Below are 17,829 nucleotides of genomic sequence, written 5' to 3'. Positions count from 1 at the left end.
TATGATCAACATAATGGTGTTCACCATTGAAAGCTATTCCATTTCACGTTATGATCGGTTATGGTTTAGTTGATTTGGATCACATCATCACTTAGATGATTAGAGGGATGTCTATCTAAGTGGGAGTTCTTAAGTAATATGATTAATTGAACTTTAATTTCTCATGAACTTAGTCCTGGTAGTATTAGCATATCTATGTTGTAGATCAATAGCTCGTGTTTAGCTCCCCTGTTTTATTTTGATATGTTCCTAGAGAAAACTAAGTTGAAAGATGTTAGTAGCAATGATGCGGATTGGATCCGTGATCTGAGGTTTATCCTCATTGCTGCACAGAAGAATTATGTCTTTGATGCACCGCTAGGTGACAAACCTATTGCAGGAAGCAGATGCAGATGTTATGAACATTTGGCTAGCTCAATATGATGACTACTTGATAGTTTAGTGCACCATGCTTAAACGGCTTAGAATCGGGACTTCAAAGACGTTTTGAACGTCATGGACCATATGAGATGTTCCAGGAGTTGAAGTTAATATTTCAAGCAAATACCCGAGTTGAGAGATATGAAGTCTCCAACAAGTTCTATAGCTAAAAGATGGAGGAGAATAGCTCAAGCAGTGAGCATGTGCTCAGATTTTCTGGGTACTAAAATCGCTTGAATCAAGTGGGAGTTAATCTTCCAGATAAAATAGTGATTGATAGAATTCTCTAGTCACCATAACCAAGTTAGTAGAACTTCATGATGAACTATGATATGCAAGGGATAACGGAAACGATTCCCAAGCTCTTCGTAATGCTGAAATCGACAAAGGTAGAAATCAAGAAAAATATCAAGTGTTGATGGTGGACAAGACCACTAGTTTCAAGAAAGGGGCAAAGGGAAGAAGGGGAACTTCAAGAAGAACGGCAAGAAAGTTGCTGCTCAAGTGAAGAAGCCCAAGTCTGGTCCTAAGCCTGAGACTAAGTGCTTCTACTGCAAAGGGACTGGTCACTGGAAGCGGAACTGCCCCAAGTATTTGGCGGATAAGAAGGATGGCAAAGTGAACAAAGGTATATTTGATATACAGATTATTGATGTGTATTTTACTAGTGTTCGTAGCAACCCCTCGGTATTTGATACTGGTTCAGTTGCTAAGAGTAGTAACTCGAAACGGGAGTTGCAGAATGAACATAGACTAGTTAAGGGTGAAGTGATGATGTGTGTTGGAAGTGGTTCCAAGATTGATATGATCATCATCGCACACTCCCTATACTTTTGGGATTAGTGTTGAACCTAAATAAGTGTTATTTGGTGTTTGCGTTGAGCATGAATATGATTTGATCATGTTTATTGCAATACGGTTATTCATTTAAGTAAGAGAATAAATTGTTGTTCTGTTTACATGAATAAAACCTTATATGGTTACACACCCAATAAAAATGGTTCGTTGGATCTCGATCGTAGTGATACACATATTCATAATATTGAAACCAAAAGATGCAAAGTTAATAATGATAGTGCAACTTATTTTTGGCACTGCCGTTTAGGTCATATTGGTGTAAAGCGCATGAAGAAAATCCATGCTGATGGGCTTTTGGAATCACATGATTATGAATCAGTTGATGCTTGCGAACCATGCCTCATGGGCAAGATGACTAAGACTCCGTTCTCCGGAACAATGGAGCGAGCAACAAATTTGTTGGAAATCATACATACTGATGTATGTGGTCCGGTGAATATTGAGGCTCGCGGCAGGTATCATTATTTTCTGATCTTCACAGATGATTTGAGCATATATGAGTATATCTACTTGATGAAACACAAGTCTGAAACATTTGAAAAGTTCAAAGAATTTCAGAGTGAAGTGGAGAATCATCGTAACAAAAATAAAAATTTCTACGATATAATCGCAGAAGTAAAATATTTGAGTTACGAGTTTGGCCTTTAGTTAAAAACAATGTGAAATAGTTTCACTACTCACGCCACCTGGAACACCACAGTGTAATGGTGTGTCCGAACGTCATAACCGTACTTTATTAGATATGGTGAGATCTATGATGTCTCTTACCGATCTACCACTATCGTTTTGGGGTTATGCATTAGAGACAGCTGCATTCACGTTAAATAGGGCACCATCTAAATCCGTTGAGACGACACCGTATGAACTATGGTTTGGCAAGAAACCTAAGCTGTCGTTTCTTAAAGTTTGAGGTTGCAATGCTTATGTGAAAAAGTTTCAACCTGATAAGCTCAAACCCAAATCGGAGAAATGCGTCTTCATAGGATACCCAAAAGAAAATGTTGGGTACACCTTCTATCACAGATCCGAAGGCAAGATATTCGTTGCTTTGAATGAATCCTTTCTAGAGAAGGAGTTTCTCTCGAAAGAAGTGAGTGGAAGGAAAGTAGAACTTGATGAGGTAACTGTACCTGCTCCCTTATTGGAAAGTAGTTCATCACAGAAATCTGTTCCTGTGACTACTACACCAATTAGTGAGGAAGCTAATGATGATGATCATGTAACTTCAGATCAAGTTACTACCGAACCTCGTAGGTAAATCAGAGTGAGATCCGCACCAGAGTGGTACGGTAATCCTGTTCTGGAGGTCGTGTTACTTGACCATGACGGGCCTACGAACTATGAGGAAGCGATGATGAGCCCAGATTCCGCGAAATGGCTTGAGGCCATGAAATCTGAGATGAGATCCATGTATGAGAATAAAGTATGGACTTTGATTGACTTGCCCAAAGATCGGCGAGCCATTGAGATTAAATGGATCTTCAAGAGGAAGACGGACGTTGATAGTAGTGTTACTATCTACAAAGCTAGAATTGTCGCAAAAGGTTTTCAACAAGTTCAAGGCGTTGACTACGATGAGAGTTTCTCACTCGTATCTATGCTTAAGTCTGTCCGAATCATGTTAGCAATTGCCACATTTTATGAAATCTGGCAAATGGATCAACAAAACTGCATTCCTTAATGGATTTATTAAAGAACAGTTGTATATGATGCAACCAGAAGGTTTTGTCAGTCCTAAAGGTGCTAACAAAATATGCAAGCTCCAGCGATCCATCTATGGACTGGTGCAAGCATCTCGGAGTTGGAATATACGCTTTGATAAGTTGATCAAAGCATATAGTTTTATACAGACTTGCGGTGAAGCCTGTATTTACAAGAAAGTGAGTGGGAGCACTACATCATTTCTGATAAGTATATGTGAATGACATATTGTTGATCGGAGATAATATAGAATTATTCTGCAAAGCATAAAGGAGTGTTTGAAAGGAGTTTTTCAAAGAAAGACCTCGGTGAAGCTGCTTACATATTGAGCATCAAGATCTATAGAGATAGATCAAGACGCTTGATAAGTTTTTCAATGAGTACATACCTTGACAAGATTTTGAAGTAGTTCAAAATGGAACAGTCAAAGAAAGAGTTCTTGCCTGTGTTACAAGGTGTGAAACTGAGTAAGACTCAAAGCCCGACCACGGCAGAAGATAGAAAGAGAATGAAACTCATTCCCTATGCCTTGGCCATAGGTTCTATAAAATATGCCATGCTGTGTACCAGATCTATTGTATACCCTACACTGTTTTTGGCAAGGGAGTACAATAGTGATCTAGGAGTAGATCACTGGAGAGCGGTCAAAATTATCCTTAGTGGAATAAGGATATGTTTCTCGATTATGGAGGTGACAAAAAGGTTCGTCGTAAAGGGTTACATCGATGCAAATTTTGACACTGATCCAAATGACTCTAAATCTCAATCTGGATACATATTGAAAGTGGGAGCTATTGGCTAGAGTAGCTCCGTGCAGAGCATTGTTGACATAGAAATTTGCAAAATACTTACGGATCTGAATGTGTCAGACCCGTTGACTAAACTTCTCTCACAAGAAAAACATGATCACACCTATGTACCCTTTGGGTGTTAATCACATAGCGATGTGAACTAGATTATTGACTCTAGTAAATCCTTTGGGTGTTGGTCACATGTCGATGTGAACTATGGGTGTTAATCACATGGTGATGTGAACTATTGGTATTAAATCACATGGCGATGTGAACTAGATTATTGACTCTAGTGCAAGTGGGAGGCTGAAGGAAATATGCCCTAGAGGCAATAATAAAGTTATTATTTATTTCCTTATATCATGATAAATGTTTATTATTCATGCTAGAATTGTATTAACCGGAAACATAATACATGTGTGAGTACATAGACAAACAGAGTGTCACTAGTATGCCTCTACTTGACTAGCTCGTTGAATCAATGATGGTTATGTTTCCTAACCATAGACATGAGTTGTCATTTGATTAACGGGATCACATCATTAGGAGAATGATGTGATTGACTTGACCCATTCCGTTAGCTTAGCACTTGATCGTTTAGTTTGTTGCTATTGCTTTCTTCATGACTTATACATGTTCGTATGACTATGAGATTATGCAACTCCCGTTTACCGGAGGAACACTTTGTGTGCTATCAAACGTCACAACGTAACTGGGTGATTATAAAGGTTCTCTACAGGTGTCTCCAAAGGTACTTGTTGGGTTGGCGTATTTCGAGATTAGGATTTGTCACTCCGATTGTCGGAGAGGTATCTCTGGGCCCACTCGGTAATGCACATCACTATAAGCATTGCAACTAATGAGTTAGTTGCAGGATGATGTGTTACGGAACAAGTAAAGAGACTTGCCGGTAACGAGATTGAATTAGGTATTGAGATACCGACGATCGAATCTCGGGCAAGTAACATACTGATGACAAAGGGAACAACATATGTTGTTATGCGGTTTGATCGATAAAGATCTTCGTAGAATATGTAGGAGCCAATATGAGCATCCAGGTTCCGCTATTGGTTATTGACCGGAGACGTGTCTCGATCATGTCTACATAGTTCTCGAACCCGTAGGGTCCGCACGCTTAAAGTTCGATGACGGTTATATTATGAGTTTATGTGTTTTGATGTACCGAAGGAGTTCGGAGTCCCGGATGAGATCGGGGACATGACGAGGAGTCTCGAAATGGTCGAGACGTAAAAATCGATATATTGGACGACTATATTCGGACATCGGAAAGGTTCCGAGTGATTCGGGTGTTTTCGGGAGTACCGGGGAGTTACGGGAATTCGTATTGGACCTTAATGGGCCATACGGGAAAGGAGAGAAAGGCCTCAAAGGGTGGCCGCACCCCTCCCCATGGGCTGGTCCGAATTGGACTAGGGAGGGGGGGGTGCCCCCTTCCTTCCTTCTCCTTTTCCCTTCCCTTTCCTTCCCTCCTACTCCTACTACTTGGAAGGGCTCCTAGTTCTACTAGGAAAGGGGAAATCCTACTCCCGGTGGGAGTAGGACTCCCCTAGGGCGTGCCATAGAGAGGGCCGGCCCTCCCCCTCCTCCACTCCTTTATATATAGGGGCAGGGGGCACCCCAAAGACACAACAATTGATCATTTGGATCTCTTAGCCGTGTGCGGTGCCCCCCTCCACCATAATTCACCTCGGTCATATCGTAGCGGTGCTTAGGCGAAGCCCTGCGTCGGTAGAACATCATCATCGTCACCACGCCGCCGTGCTGATGGAACTCTCCCTCAAAACTCGGCTGGATCGGAGTTCGAGGGACGTCATCGAGTTGAACGTGTGCAGAACTCGGAGGTGCCGTGCGTTCGGTACTTGATCGGTCGGATCGTGAAGACGTACGACTACATCAACCGCGTTGATATAACGCTTCCGCGAACGGTCTATGAGGGTGCGTAGACAACACTCCCCCCTCTCGTTGCTATGCATCACCATGATCTTGCGTGTGCGTAGGAAATTTTTTGAAATTACTGCGTTCCCCAACACCTTGTTGAAGATATTGGTCGGATAGGCCCAGACTTGTTTTCAGAATGAAAACCTATATTCTACCTTTGGTGATTGGATCTGGTAACAGTGGCGCTTGAGCATCGTTTCCTTCATACAGGCATTGTTGTCGAAGAACCTCAATGTCCTTGTGGTGTCAAATGATGGTTTGGTGCGGATACGGTTGTTGATGTAGTTCGTTGATCGCTTCGTGTTTTTTTTTCGTTTTCCTCGCTTGGGCATAGCATTGGTTTTGTATGACTTTGCTGGGCATAGCATTGGTCTTGTATGACTTTGCTCTTCCCCGGCATTTTTTGTGTATGTGCGTTGGTGTTGGATGTGTGCGTCCTAGCTATGCATAAGCGGGTGTGTGCTCATCATGTTTGTATTCGCTTGATGCTTTTTTATTTTGAGTCAATAAAATCCACACTTTGTTGAAAAACTACCATGGATGTTTCTTCTGGAGAAAAATACACATTCCACGTTTCATCTTCCATCAGTTTCTTTTCGCCCACCGGTTTTCTCTAAATACCTTTTCCATCTTGGTTTTTATTCCCGCCACATGACATGCCTCCCAAATTTCCCAGTACTGATTTTCACCGAACACCAAACATGGGGTTAGGCACTAATAATCAACTTCTCAAGCCTAGGTTAGGTGAATGTTTGATTCCACGTGTAAACTCTCGTTCCCTTTCCCCAAAGTAGGCAAACACAAGTAAACAAATTTGACCAACTTAGGTGAATGTTCGGTTCTAGTCATACATTTGGCAAGATATTTCCTTTTTTACAACCATGCCTCATGCATCTTTCACTCAAAAGCTGTGACAGGATTCTATTAACCAAGCCAAAGGGTAGGTCAATTTCTGAAAGAAAAAACACAACTATGCCAAAGTTAGCTCCCAACTAAACAGGCCCTAAATCTACACACTTATTAGCCTAACTTAAGCCAATCAATCAATTAATCAATTGGGCACACTAGATGTGTTCGCCGCCTGAACCCAACATGAGAATCCTATGCCATAATAATCTACATTATTGTCGACCTCCTGCATACGGTTAGACCGCCATAGTCGATTCTTTGCTTCTGACTCAATCGCTCAAAGAGGAAATCCTCGCCCCTCCGCAGATGCAGATAGTCGTCCATATGGAACGATGTGCCTCGCTTACTATCGGGGCAGCTGCTTAGGCGAGTCGCGGCCTCGTCGAACCTGGAAAGTAGTCCATCTTTCGAGCCAGCTGAGCTATCATGGTCTCCAGGGCTCCAGCTCCCACGGCTGCTCATGGTGTGACTGCTGGTGCTGCATGCAGTGCTTGCGTCCTGAAAGGAATGGTCCATCAGGGACTTGAAACAAGATTGTATGCTATAGCATACAGGACAGACAAGATTAATATAAGCTTGTCCATTTGTATAGTAGAACCCAATGGATTGTTGTCTGAAGGTTTACTTTAGAACAAGATAAATATAAGCTTGTCCATTTCCTTGTGTAAAATGAATTGTTGAAAACAACTACACAAGCGGTGCAACATAGTAGAAACTAACAGATTGATTTGCTATTTCCACAAGAAATAGTTTAGACCATTTTACCTGTGTCTTGATTGTGGTTGGGGAGGCATGTAGATCGTTGCTAGTTTCCCATTGCAACCAGGGAAGGACAACACCATCTGACACAACAGGTGGTGCAACTTTCGGAAGGACTACATGAGTTTCCGCCATAGCACGAAGTACCACATCTCTTCTAGTTGAACTCGTGTCACTTCTTTCACCATCAAACGATGAAAAATCGGTATCTTCAACATTTGACAGGAAATCTTCAAAGTATAGCTCGGCCTCTTTGGTAAGGCATTTCGACATCCTTGCTCTATCATTGCTCCTCTGAAACAAATATACATGAAAAATTGAATTGTAGATTCTCAATAATAGAAGGGAGTATACAGCAAACGACCAAGAAAGCATACTCTTCTGCGTGGTGGCGGCCTCTCCGGTTTAACGTTCTTCTTAGTAGTAGGCAGTAATTCTTTAACTTTTTTTGTGAGTTCATGACCACGTTGTTCTTCTGCCGCCAATTGAGCTAGTAATTCCTGCTTCCTCTTCTCTGACTGCAAGACATTGAAAGAATTGAGCCTAAACACAGAAAGGAAAAACTTCTGGGTTCCATCAAATCATACCTCTTCCAACTTGCTAGTGTAGTTCCTATGGAGCTCACCAATAACCTGGGTTGGTTGCGCATTATCACTTCTTGCCTTTTCTGAAGGTTCAGATTTTGTCACGGCCTGGACAATGTATGGTCAAAGAAAAGATAATCGGAGTTACTGAATCGTATAATTAAATATGTATGAGTAACACTGAATATAATTACTGTAGGCAGCAGATGAGCAAGATAAGAGCTTTCAGTGTGGACAAACAGAAGGCATGAGTGATGACTATTCAACAGCTAAACTTTTTAGAATCCAGCTCCAAAGTATACTACAAACAGATTAGATTAAAGTTCATATTGATCAAAAGAGATGCTTTTGAAGCATCAATGTCATTAGTTAGTCCTCAACATTGCTTACCATGAGTAATATATACAGGTGGGGATCCTCCCCCCCCCCCCCCCCCCCCCCCGGTGATTCCTCAAAAAAAGCTGTGTTGTCTCAACTTTTTGTTAAGTTTTCTGCTTATTTGTCAGTAGAAAAAAAAAGACATTTTCAGTTCTAAGATATAGACTTTAGGACAACCACACCGAGCAGGTTGACTGATGATTTGTTTTTACACTTTTTACTGATGATTTTGAGAAGTCAGTGTAGCAACATAAGCATGTTGTAACCCTATTCTCTTCAGTCATTTCTGAAAGCACTACAATCAAGGTGGAAACAAAGACAATTTTGATGATATTTCATCGTCCTACCACCTCAGCATAACCAATGTAATCCTAGCCATCAACCAGTAATATCATCCATGCTCAACATGGTAGCACTAATGTGAAATATTTGAAAATCTATAAAAGGAGGAGGGGCCATTGTTGCACCTTGAATTCATCCCATTCATTGTAACAATCAAACCATAGAAAATATAAGCTGCTTGAAAGAACTGGTGCAGCACAAGAAAATAAACAAAGGTTTCTAGAAAAGTTAACGTCAAAAGGTACCTTTTCAAGCTGAGTTCTGATTTCTTCAACAGCTTGCCTCACTTCTTTACGCATCACATCATACAGCACATTTGAATCATTATTTTCAATTGGCTGCTCCAATGATAACAAAAAACACATATCTATTAAATGCTAGGTCTTCCAAAAACTCTAGCTGTGGGAATTTCAAATAATATTGTGAAAGCAACCTTCTCCTGGGAATAAACGGCCTGATTTCCACTGTGACTTCTGCTATGAAAAGAATGAGCATCCCTAGATTCATCATCAGTTAACGAAGAATGGCTCTGCGAAAATAAACATGGAGATATTCAATGTCGAATTTCAACCACAAAAAACAAATAAATTAAGCCCACAACACATGACGGTGTCAATTGTTATTATGCACCAAGAAACAGACTGCACAAATTTCCTCCCCCCAAAAAAGCACAGCACAAATAGAACTATTACGCACCATGTTACATCACTGCAACAGAAAATAATTGCGCTGTGCACCAGCTACATTGCAACTTTTCGTGTAGATGCTAACGCTCAATAGATGATTCAATTTTCACATCCATAAATAGCAAGGGCATTATCAGTGACCAATAGTTTCTAGCACCGCAGAAAACACAAGATGAGAGGTACTCACTGAGCCGCTATCTCGTAAATGTACAAAATCATTTTGACTTGTACACCTTGTCAGAGTTTGATTCACTTTAGACTTATTAAATGAATTCTGCAGACTCTGGCCACTGCTAGATTTGGTATTTGTCCCCCTAGAACCAGACCGGCAAGAAAAGTCCATATCATTCTGCAACCAGAAATGCAAAAGAAAATTAGAAGCAGAATTGAACATACTAGATGCAATGAATACAGGTTAAGTATTCTAGGTTGTTCAAGCAGAATAAGCCGGAAGGTGATGATGGGAACAACAAAGTGCAGGATGAAAAGGCAAAATAAGGAATCAGGTGATTACTAACTTTGATGAAAATTAAACAAGTTAAAATTAAAAGGCACATTGGCAATGATAAAGCAGAGTATTAGCCTGGTTTTGAACTCATGTATTCAAAAACTCATAGATAACATCAGGGCATTCTTAATTTCATTCTACTCAATTTCAAGCTATCAATGGCATTATGTTTATCTACGTGTGAAGTAGCAGAGAATCAAACAGAGTGACTTCACAGTGATTCCAGTCACTTGTTTTGTCACAAGAAGAATTGACATTGTATAGGAATTCTGCTGTTGAATTTGAAGTAATAAACTGTCTTCTTTCCAAGGAAAACATCCAATTGTCAGACATACAATTGACAACGTACATCTGTTGTATAACACAATTCCCCCCTTCCTAAAATCTTATATTAATTTCAGATTGTCCATAAATAGACTTAAACAAGAACACAAATAATACCAAGAAAAAACAGCAAGGCATGTGAATGTCAATTGCAAAGAATGCACCAAGAAACACAAAATAATGGCAGAAATACTTGATCATTATTTCAAAATACGAAATATCAGTGTTTATTCCTAGTGTATCTGATACTGCGTCTACATACTCCATCTCATGTATTCAATCTAGTCAAATAGACTTGGGTACGAAATTAATAACACTGATAAATTCAAACACCAAATAGACTCAGATAATAAAACTTAAATGAGATTGCTATTTTGGGTTAAGAAAATACTTCTAGATTCAAACGTCAAATGGTACTGGAACTTACATCCGATTCACACCACCGCTGCCGGTCCGTGGAGGCACGGCGGTCCACCGAGGCATACCGTTGCCGACCAATCGAGGCCCGCCGATCCACCGAGGCATACCTCTGCCTCCTGGCGGCGGCAGCGCCATTTTCAGCCGCGGCAGCTCCGCCACGCCGCTCCGGCGGGGGCCGCGACACCGAGCGCTCGCGCTGCCTGGACGACGCCGTCTCCCTGGCGTACCGCGCGGTGGAGCTCCGCCGGCCCCCGCGGCCCTTCTCCGCGGGCGCCGGGAACCTGAGCCGCCCGCGCGAGTCGTCCTCCCCGCGCTGCACCACCACCTCCTCGTCGTCGTCCTCGGACTCCACCCTGGCCCGGAAGAACTCGTCCGCCAGGTCGTCGAGGCTGATCTCCGGGAACCCGCCCGACGGCCCCCCGCCCCGCACCTTGGTCACGAACCTCGAGGAGGGCGTCGGCGCGTCCTCCGGGGACGGCGACGGCGGCGGGAACCGGCTCAGGCTCCTCGACCGGCGGAGGCTGCTGCCCCCGCCGCCCGCGCCGTCGGGCGTCCGGCCGCGCGCGGCCGAGCCGCCGTCGCCCTCCGAATCCCTCCTCGCCGCCGACCGGAACGCCGTCATCGTCGCCATCGAGCCCAGCGGCTAGGGTTTTGGAGCTGCCGCCGCTAATCCCCAGCGAAGACGGTCGCAGCAGAGCGCTACGGTACCAGATAACGAACGGGAATGGCGAGGCGAGCGAGCCTCGAGCGCACCGAGCGAAATCTACACGAAAATTCGTTTCCCCCACTTCGGACTTCGGCAGCACCGCCGCGCCCCCGGGCCCGCCTGTCATCGTGCGTTCGGTGGGCCGGGCGCGTGGGACCCGGGCGATGGCGTGCGTGCGGGTCGGGCGGTTTCGGAATTTGAAACCCGGCCGGGGTTTGAGGGGGGATTCAAACGATCCTCCGTCGTCGGCACATGAATGAAATCGTAACTGTGCTGTGCCGCTGCTGCAGGAAAGGAGATGATTGTCCAGCCGTGCAAGCATTTACGCCGAGGGGGGAAACGTTGCGGGCACGGGGGACGGGGTGTGGGTCGTTGGACGTTGCTGTTGTGCCGGCACGTCGGCGTCGGTCGGTCGGTCGCCCGTGGGCTGGCCTCGTGTGCTCCGCCCGCCAACCACCGCCACTCGACGAGCCACGCACACCGCCTGCGGTACGGAGTTCAGTGGGCCGAGCCGGGGGGGAAACTAGCGGGAAAATTTGAAGTTGCCGGGCACAGCACAGCTCGTAGCTCGACTTCTCTCCGTGGATCAGTGGGCCGGTCAGCTTTCCGAAGGCAGCTGCAGCCTGCAGGGGGGAGAATAGTTGCGCCTCGGGACCTCCTGCCCTGCTGTCCCCCCGCCTGCGCCTCGTCCTGATCATTTTGCTTTGGCACGCACGAACCGCGACTCCTGGCACCGCAGTGAAAATAAACAAAACTGGTACTTATCTGAAACTTCAACACAAAATAACATCAATCTAAAAATATTTTATGAAATAGTTCTTTTTTACATGACATCAATCTAAAGAGCATGACGCTCCGGGCTAGGGCGTCATAGTAGCGACATGTAGCATGACGCCCCGGCCTAGGGCGTCATGCCAAATAGTATGACGCCCTCATGCTATCTCGCATGGCGCCCTAGCCCCGGGCGTCATGTAAAAGGTGTCATTTCGTGAAATATTTTTAGATTGAGGCCATTTTATGTTAAAGTTTCAAATAAGGGCTATTTTTGTTCATTTTCACGGCATTGGAGGAGTAGCATGGAAACATGTTATGTGTTTTTTTGCTTATAGTAATACATATGAGGTACTCAGAGCATGGCCAATGCATAGTCTTGGGGCGTGTTTGGTTGTCGTGTGCTACAGTATCCGCGTTGCATACACATCTCAACCCAGCCTGGCTCTGGAAAAACAGTCTCATATGCGACATCTGCGAGTTGTTTGGTTGCCTGCATATGGACTTCCTGCATTAGGGAATCAACTTTGGCATGTTGTTTGGTTGTCTGCATTGTCTCAGCGCATACAACTACACGCTGTTTGGTTGACCGCATGGGGTATGATTAAGAGCTAACACTTGCACTTAGTACACAGGGTTAAGAGCTGGTTGAGGAAGGAGGAGAAGAAATGCAGTGTGCGCTGGACCATGGCGACTGTGGTGGACAGTGACCGTGGAGCCGTGTCTGACATGACGAGCACGGAGTTATGGGCGAGCGACCCTGTCGGCGAACTAGTTGGAGTGCTCGCGCAAAGACAGTGGGCAGAGGAGGAGAAATGCAGTGCTCACGCCATGGCATCGTCAGTGTAGTAGGACGAGAGAGAGGAGCTGAGATGGTCGACGCCGAAAATGACTCCAGTGTAGTAGGACGACGGGAGGAGGCCAATATGATCGACCCCATCGGTGGCAGAGAACAGAGGAGAAGAACCCCGTCAGTGTGCGCGCCATGGTGGCTTAACTGTAGTAGGATCATGGAGAGAAGTCCGAGATGAACGACGGCGACGCTGACGCTACCACAGCAAGACGCGAGAGAGGAGATCAAGAGAAACCACACCGGCTAGAGGAATAATTAAGCAGTGTCTTAAATCATAGCACGCATATTCATATGTACATCCATGAGAAATATGTAGATCTCCTTGTCTACCATCGTCGAAACAGGAAACTTGCAACACGAAGGTTGTGCAGAACTGCGAGATTAGGCTGCTGGTCAAAGGAAATTTCAAAACAATCAATCGTGCGCGACAAATCTGACAAAATTCGTCCAAAACAGTTTCAAACGGGGAACAAGAAATTAAGCATGTACGGTCGAGAAACTAAAACCGATCGCCTGAATGGAACCGTAGCATCTATGTGCATCTTTTTCATGTAGAGCCCACCACAAATCGAAGCATCGTTCTGTAGATTAGAAGTGCATGGAAGAGAGGAGATTAGAGTGGAGCTTACTCGAGGTTGAAGAAGACACCAGGTAAACACCTCGCATCCCTCATGTTTCTCCTCGTGCAGGGGCTCGCTCGCTGCGCTTCCTTTCGGCCTGACTCGAGAGAAACTGCCGATCTTAGCATTTTCAACGAGTCAGGCCCATAGGTGCTTTAAGAAACGTGCGATGCAGGCCCAATAATGTATGCGGGCTACCACACTGAATCCTTCCGGCACGAACCTGGTCGAGATGTATGCAAGCAACCAAACACATCTTCGGTGTGCTGTTCAAGGCGGCCAATGCAGAGCCTCACGGTGTTGCCTTGTAGGCCATGTATGATAAGATGTCAAAATAAATCGCATCGGATGGTGTATGAGGATCTTAGGAGGCAGGGGCTCGAGGGAGAGAGTGTGTGGTCAGATAGTCCCTTTATTTTAAAATATAGTGCGCCATTAAATGAAGAAAATAGATGATGAAGTATCATATCATGATACCGTATCATAATAAATACTATGCTATTTTGTGTCATGCACGACAATAAATAGAGTACTATATGATACTAATATATAATATTATGCATTAGAGAGGTAGTATTATACACTAGTATCATATGCATGATACTACTTTATGATACTCACCATTACAACCAGCCTAAAAAATGACTAGAGGGAAAACACATGGAGCCGCTTCGACCAATTTTTTTCATCAGGCAGCTGCATGGCGATGCTTTCATATTTTATGCCCTTCGACCAACTCCAATGCAGAATGTAGACGGACATGTTTTGTCCGTTTGGTTCACCAGTTTGGCCCGTGTTTGTTATTGTCCGTGCTAATTTGGGTGGTGCACCCAAACAACCGACCTATTTGGTTCGTTTGGCTAGTGCGCCCATCTACTTGGCCGTCTCGAGCGGTTTTCAACTTGCATATACTGAGAACCAAACATAACAAATAGATAGCATTTTTTCCTAATGCCATATATCATGCCGACATACAACATGGCACCAAAAGAATCGCCATGGCCATATTCCATCCATCTCGTCCCTAGTTCAAAGTAGCGTATGTCATGCCGGCACACAACAAACACATAACAAGATGATCATGTCTGATGCCTACGCCTGAAATGTTGCGACCGCGACGACCGCGAGGGCAGCGTCTTCGTCCTCCTTGCCCCGCTTCCTCCGCCCACCTTGCTTCAACGACTTGACAACCGTCTCCACCACGGTGAGCACCTTCTTCCGCTTCTTCGAGGCCCCGACGCGGATGACCGCATCGGGGACGGGGGCGGTGGGATTTGGCGTGTTCGGCATGATGGGAGGGCGGGAGGGTCTTGGTAAAGAGAGGAGGGAATGGGGTGGGTGTCCCATGAACGGGGTCCAGGAGAGGACAAGGGGCGTGTCCGCGGCGTGTTAGCGCGGACACAAATCTGGCCCAAATTTGCGCTGTGGGTCGCAGCGGACAGAAAAAAGAACAACAATTCGTTTGACAGGGGCAAAGGTTGGGCTAATCCAACTAGAACAAAATCGGGTCACTCCCACCTTTAACAATTACATGGGTTGATATTTTCTGGTGCCCATTAACTTGAACATTTACCCCTAAAAAATAACTTTTTCCCCTTCTTTACGCATCCAAAAACAATGAATTAATTACACACCCAACAGTTTAATAATTACAAAATGTTCATGTGTTGTAGAAACCAAGAAGGAAATGTCCACGCATACCAAAGCGAATGTACATGAATTACATGAAAAATGTTCTTGTATTGAAAAAGTGTCTACCTAAAAAGACGTGTTAAAAAAATGCACCTATCATAAATTAAAACGTAAAGTTTAATGAATTTCAAATAATATCTTTTTTGCAGTAATTTCAAATAGTATTTATGTATAATAAAATAAATTTTGTATGTTAGAAGATGTTCACATTTTTTATTTTTAATAGTATACTCATATATTTCATGTATTTTGTGTCTAGCGAAAAATCCTTCAATGTTTTAAGTAGTATAATTATAGAAAATCATGTAAAATACACAAAAAACTGAATTTGTAAAAAAACATCTATATGGAAATGTTGATTAGTGTATTTATAAAAATAAAATTTATATTGAAATTAAATAAATACAGATGTACAATTTAAAAGTAAAAGTGGAGATTAGAAAAAGAATAGGAAAAAATCTGCAATAAAAGAGAAGAGCGCACCTGATTTTATCTGGTTGGCCCATTGCAAAGTTCCCTATGGAGCGAACATTGTGCACACAATGTGCAACGGAATATCTCTTCATGTCATCTTCTCAAAAAAAAAAATCTCTTCATGTCAGGGCTGATGAGCATTCAATGGAAAAAAAGCTTGTACCCCCTCTATAAACAAATATAAGAGCGTTTGAATCATTGATTTATTGATCTAAACACTATTATATTTCTTTATAGAGGGAGTATATTTTTCTAAAAATTATTCCTCCATATATTTAGCAAAGCTTGACAAGTTATTTGAGAAACCTGATTCAGATATTGCTTTGCCTGCATTTTATTTTTCCATCTACTCCCTCCATCTTACACTTCAGAACGGAGGGAGTACCTGTTATTTGAGAAACGTCTTACATTTAGAGACGGAGGGTGTACATGCTATTTTTTTCTTTTGAACGACATTCATAACCGTTTCTCATTTGTGATCAAGGCACATGAAAGGTGCGAGTTGGACGACGAAGACTCATGAAAAAATAAACACGCCCAGGCCACGCCACACCACAGGACCACTCGCCGTTGTTCACAGGCGCACCGGTCACCTTCAGAAAAGTCCAAGCTACCAATCATCCAAAAAAAAAAGTCCAAGCTACCAACGAATAGACACTGCCGAAACTACCCCTCACAGTACACTCTCTCGTCCACAAGGAAGTCGTAGTTTTTTTTTTTTGAGTGGTAGGGAAGTCATAGTTGCGCGTCCGGCAGGTCGTCACTCGTAAGGCCCACTCGATGGCATCCGGGCCCTTAGTCAGAGCATCTCCTCGGAGAGAGGTGGACAGGCCAGCAGCTCGGGGCCCGGGAGCAGGTGAATATTCGGGCTTTATAGTAGCTGTAGCAATTTTTGCTTCCAGTGGCTTGGTGGGGGCCCATACTGAACTGCTACCGGATTCAAGTCCCTTTCCAGTTGTTAGGAGTTACTCCAAAAAAAAAAGTTGTTAGGATGTTTGGGGCGACAACCCTGGAGAGATGCACAATTACTAAGTAAGGGCTTTTTCAAGAAAAGACCGATTAGTGTCCAATGTTTTCAGGCCAGGGGCGGATCCAGAACAAAAATGTCCCGGTGTCCACATGTATACAAGGATAGACACCAAACAATAATATGCACTCCATTCCTTTATATATGAGTTTTTAGAAAAATATATCAATATCCACATTACGAAATTCATATCATTTGATCCTTCAAGAAGATAGTTTCGTATTTTATCTATTAGGTTTTGTAGATGTTGTTATTTTATTCTATAATTTGGTCAAACATTCAAATGGTTGATTTGCACGGAAATAGATACACCTTATATTCTGGAACGAAGAATAACACACCCAACAACACAAATTATATGGCAGTGAGATTTCTTACAAAAATGAACTGGTTCATGTGATGGGCAAGCTATATCATCTTGTGCCGAGGACTTTATTTTTTTTAAGAAACATTTCCATAAATTCTCATGTTAATAATTATTATTGTGTTAGAAAAAATGTATGAGTTACATTATTTGTGTTTGCATATGCAAGAATAGAAACAATAAACAAAACATTTTTTTTGTCAGAAATAAACAGAACATATTGATTGAACAATACGATTAGGGAGTTAAACTTACTCAACATTGTGATTTGTCGTTCTTGCTGAAATAATCCTCCCATGGTTAGATGTGAATCGCAGCAAGTTGTTCTCAATTATAATACCTTTAAATTTTAAAACCCTAGCCATACAATTAAAAAACAGAAATTTGAGAAATTAAATTCCTACACACAGTTGAGATTTCAGATTTGAGAGAGATCGGCAATTACCAAATGCAGAGTTGAGAGGTACCTAAAATTTTCAACAATCTCTCGGTGGGCGAGGTAGAGGTAGCCAGCTAGCGATGCTTGAACGCTTCAATGGACAACCAGGACGAACCAGCGACTGGCAGCGCGACTGGCAGCGCGGCGGCGGAAAAGGGCCGAGGACGGAGAAGCCGAACGGATGAGCAACAGAATAGGCGCACGCACAGGCGTATTGGGGATTAATTAATTAGATCGATAGCTT

At 43.4% G+C, this 17,829-nt stretch overlaps 1 protein-coding gene across 1 annotated transcript; it reads right to left on the bottom strand.

The window, feature by feature from the left end:
- Positions 1 to 6,534: 6,534 nt before the first annotated feature.
- Positions 6,535 to 11,589, bottom strand: LOC125521999 (uncharacterized). The gene is made up of 8 exons (XM_048687061.2): positions 10,647 to 11,589; positions 9,575 to 9,736; positions 9,135 to 9,230; positions 8,947 to 9,039; positions 7,985 to 8,089; positions 7,775 to 7,915; positions 7,404 to 7,691; positions 6,535 to 7,136 (listed from the first exon to the last, which is right to left on the bottom strand). Exons 1-8 carry the CDS (start codon positions 11,268 to 11,270, stop codon positions 6,846 to 6,848), a joined length of 1,800 nt encoding a protein of 599 aa, XP_048543018.1. The 5' UTR covers positions 11,271 to 11,589; the 3' UTR covers positions 6,535 to 6,845.
- Positions 11,590 to 17,829: the final 6,240 nt, after the last annotated feature.

Source organism: Triticum urartu, chromosome 7A (genome assembly GCF_056163025.1).
Source record: "Triticum urartu cultivar PI428250 chromosome 7A, HENAU_Tu73, whole genome shotgun sequence".
Taxonomy (NCBI): Eukaryota; Viridiplantae; Streptophyta; class Magnoliopsida; order Poales; family Poaceae; genus Triticum; species Triticum urartu.
The sequence above is the reverse complement of the archived record's forward strand: the minus strand, read 5'-3'. Positions and strand labels throughout refer to the sequence as shown.

Excerpts from the sequence above, each read along its gene's own strand:
- LOC125521999 (XM_048687061.2), bottom strand. The coding sequence starts at position 11,270 with ATGGCGACGATGACGGCGTTCCGGTCGGCGGCGAGGAGGGATTCGGAG. Across the intron at positions 9,231-9,574 it reads ATTTACGAGATAGCGGCTCA|AGCCATTCTTCGTTAACTGA; the intron begins GTGAGTACCTCT and ends TTATTTTCGCAG. Across the intron at positions 8,090-8,946 it reads TCAGAACTCAGCTTGAAAAG|GCCGTGACAAAATCTGAACC; the intron begins GTACCTTTTGAC and ends TACATTGTCCAG.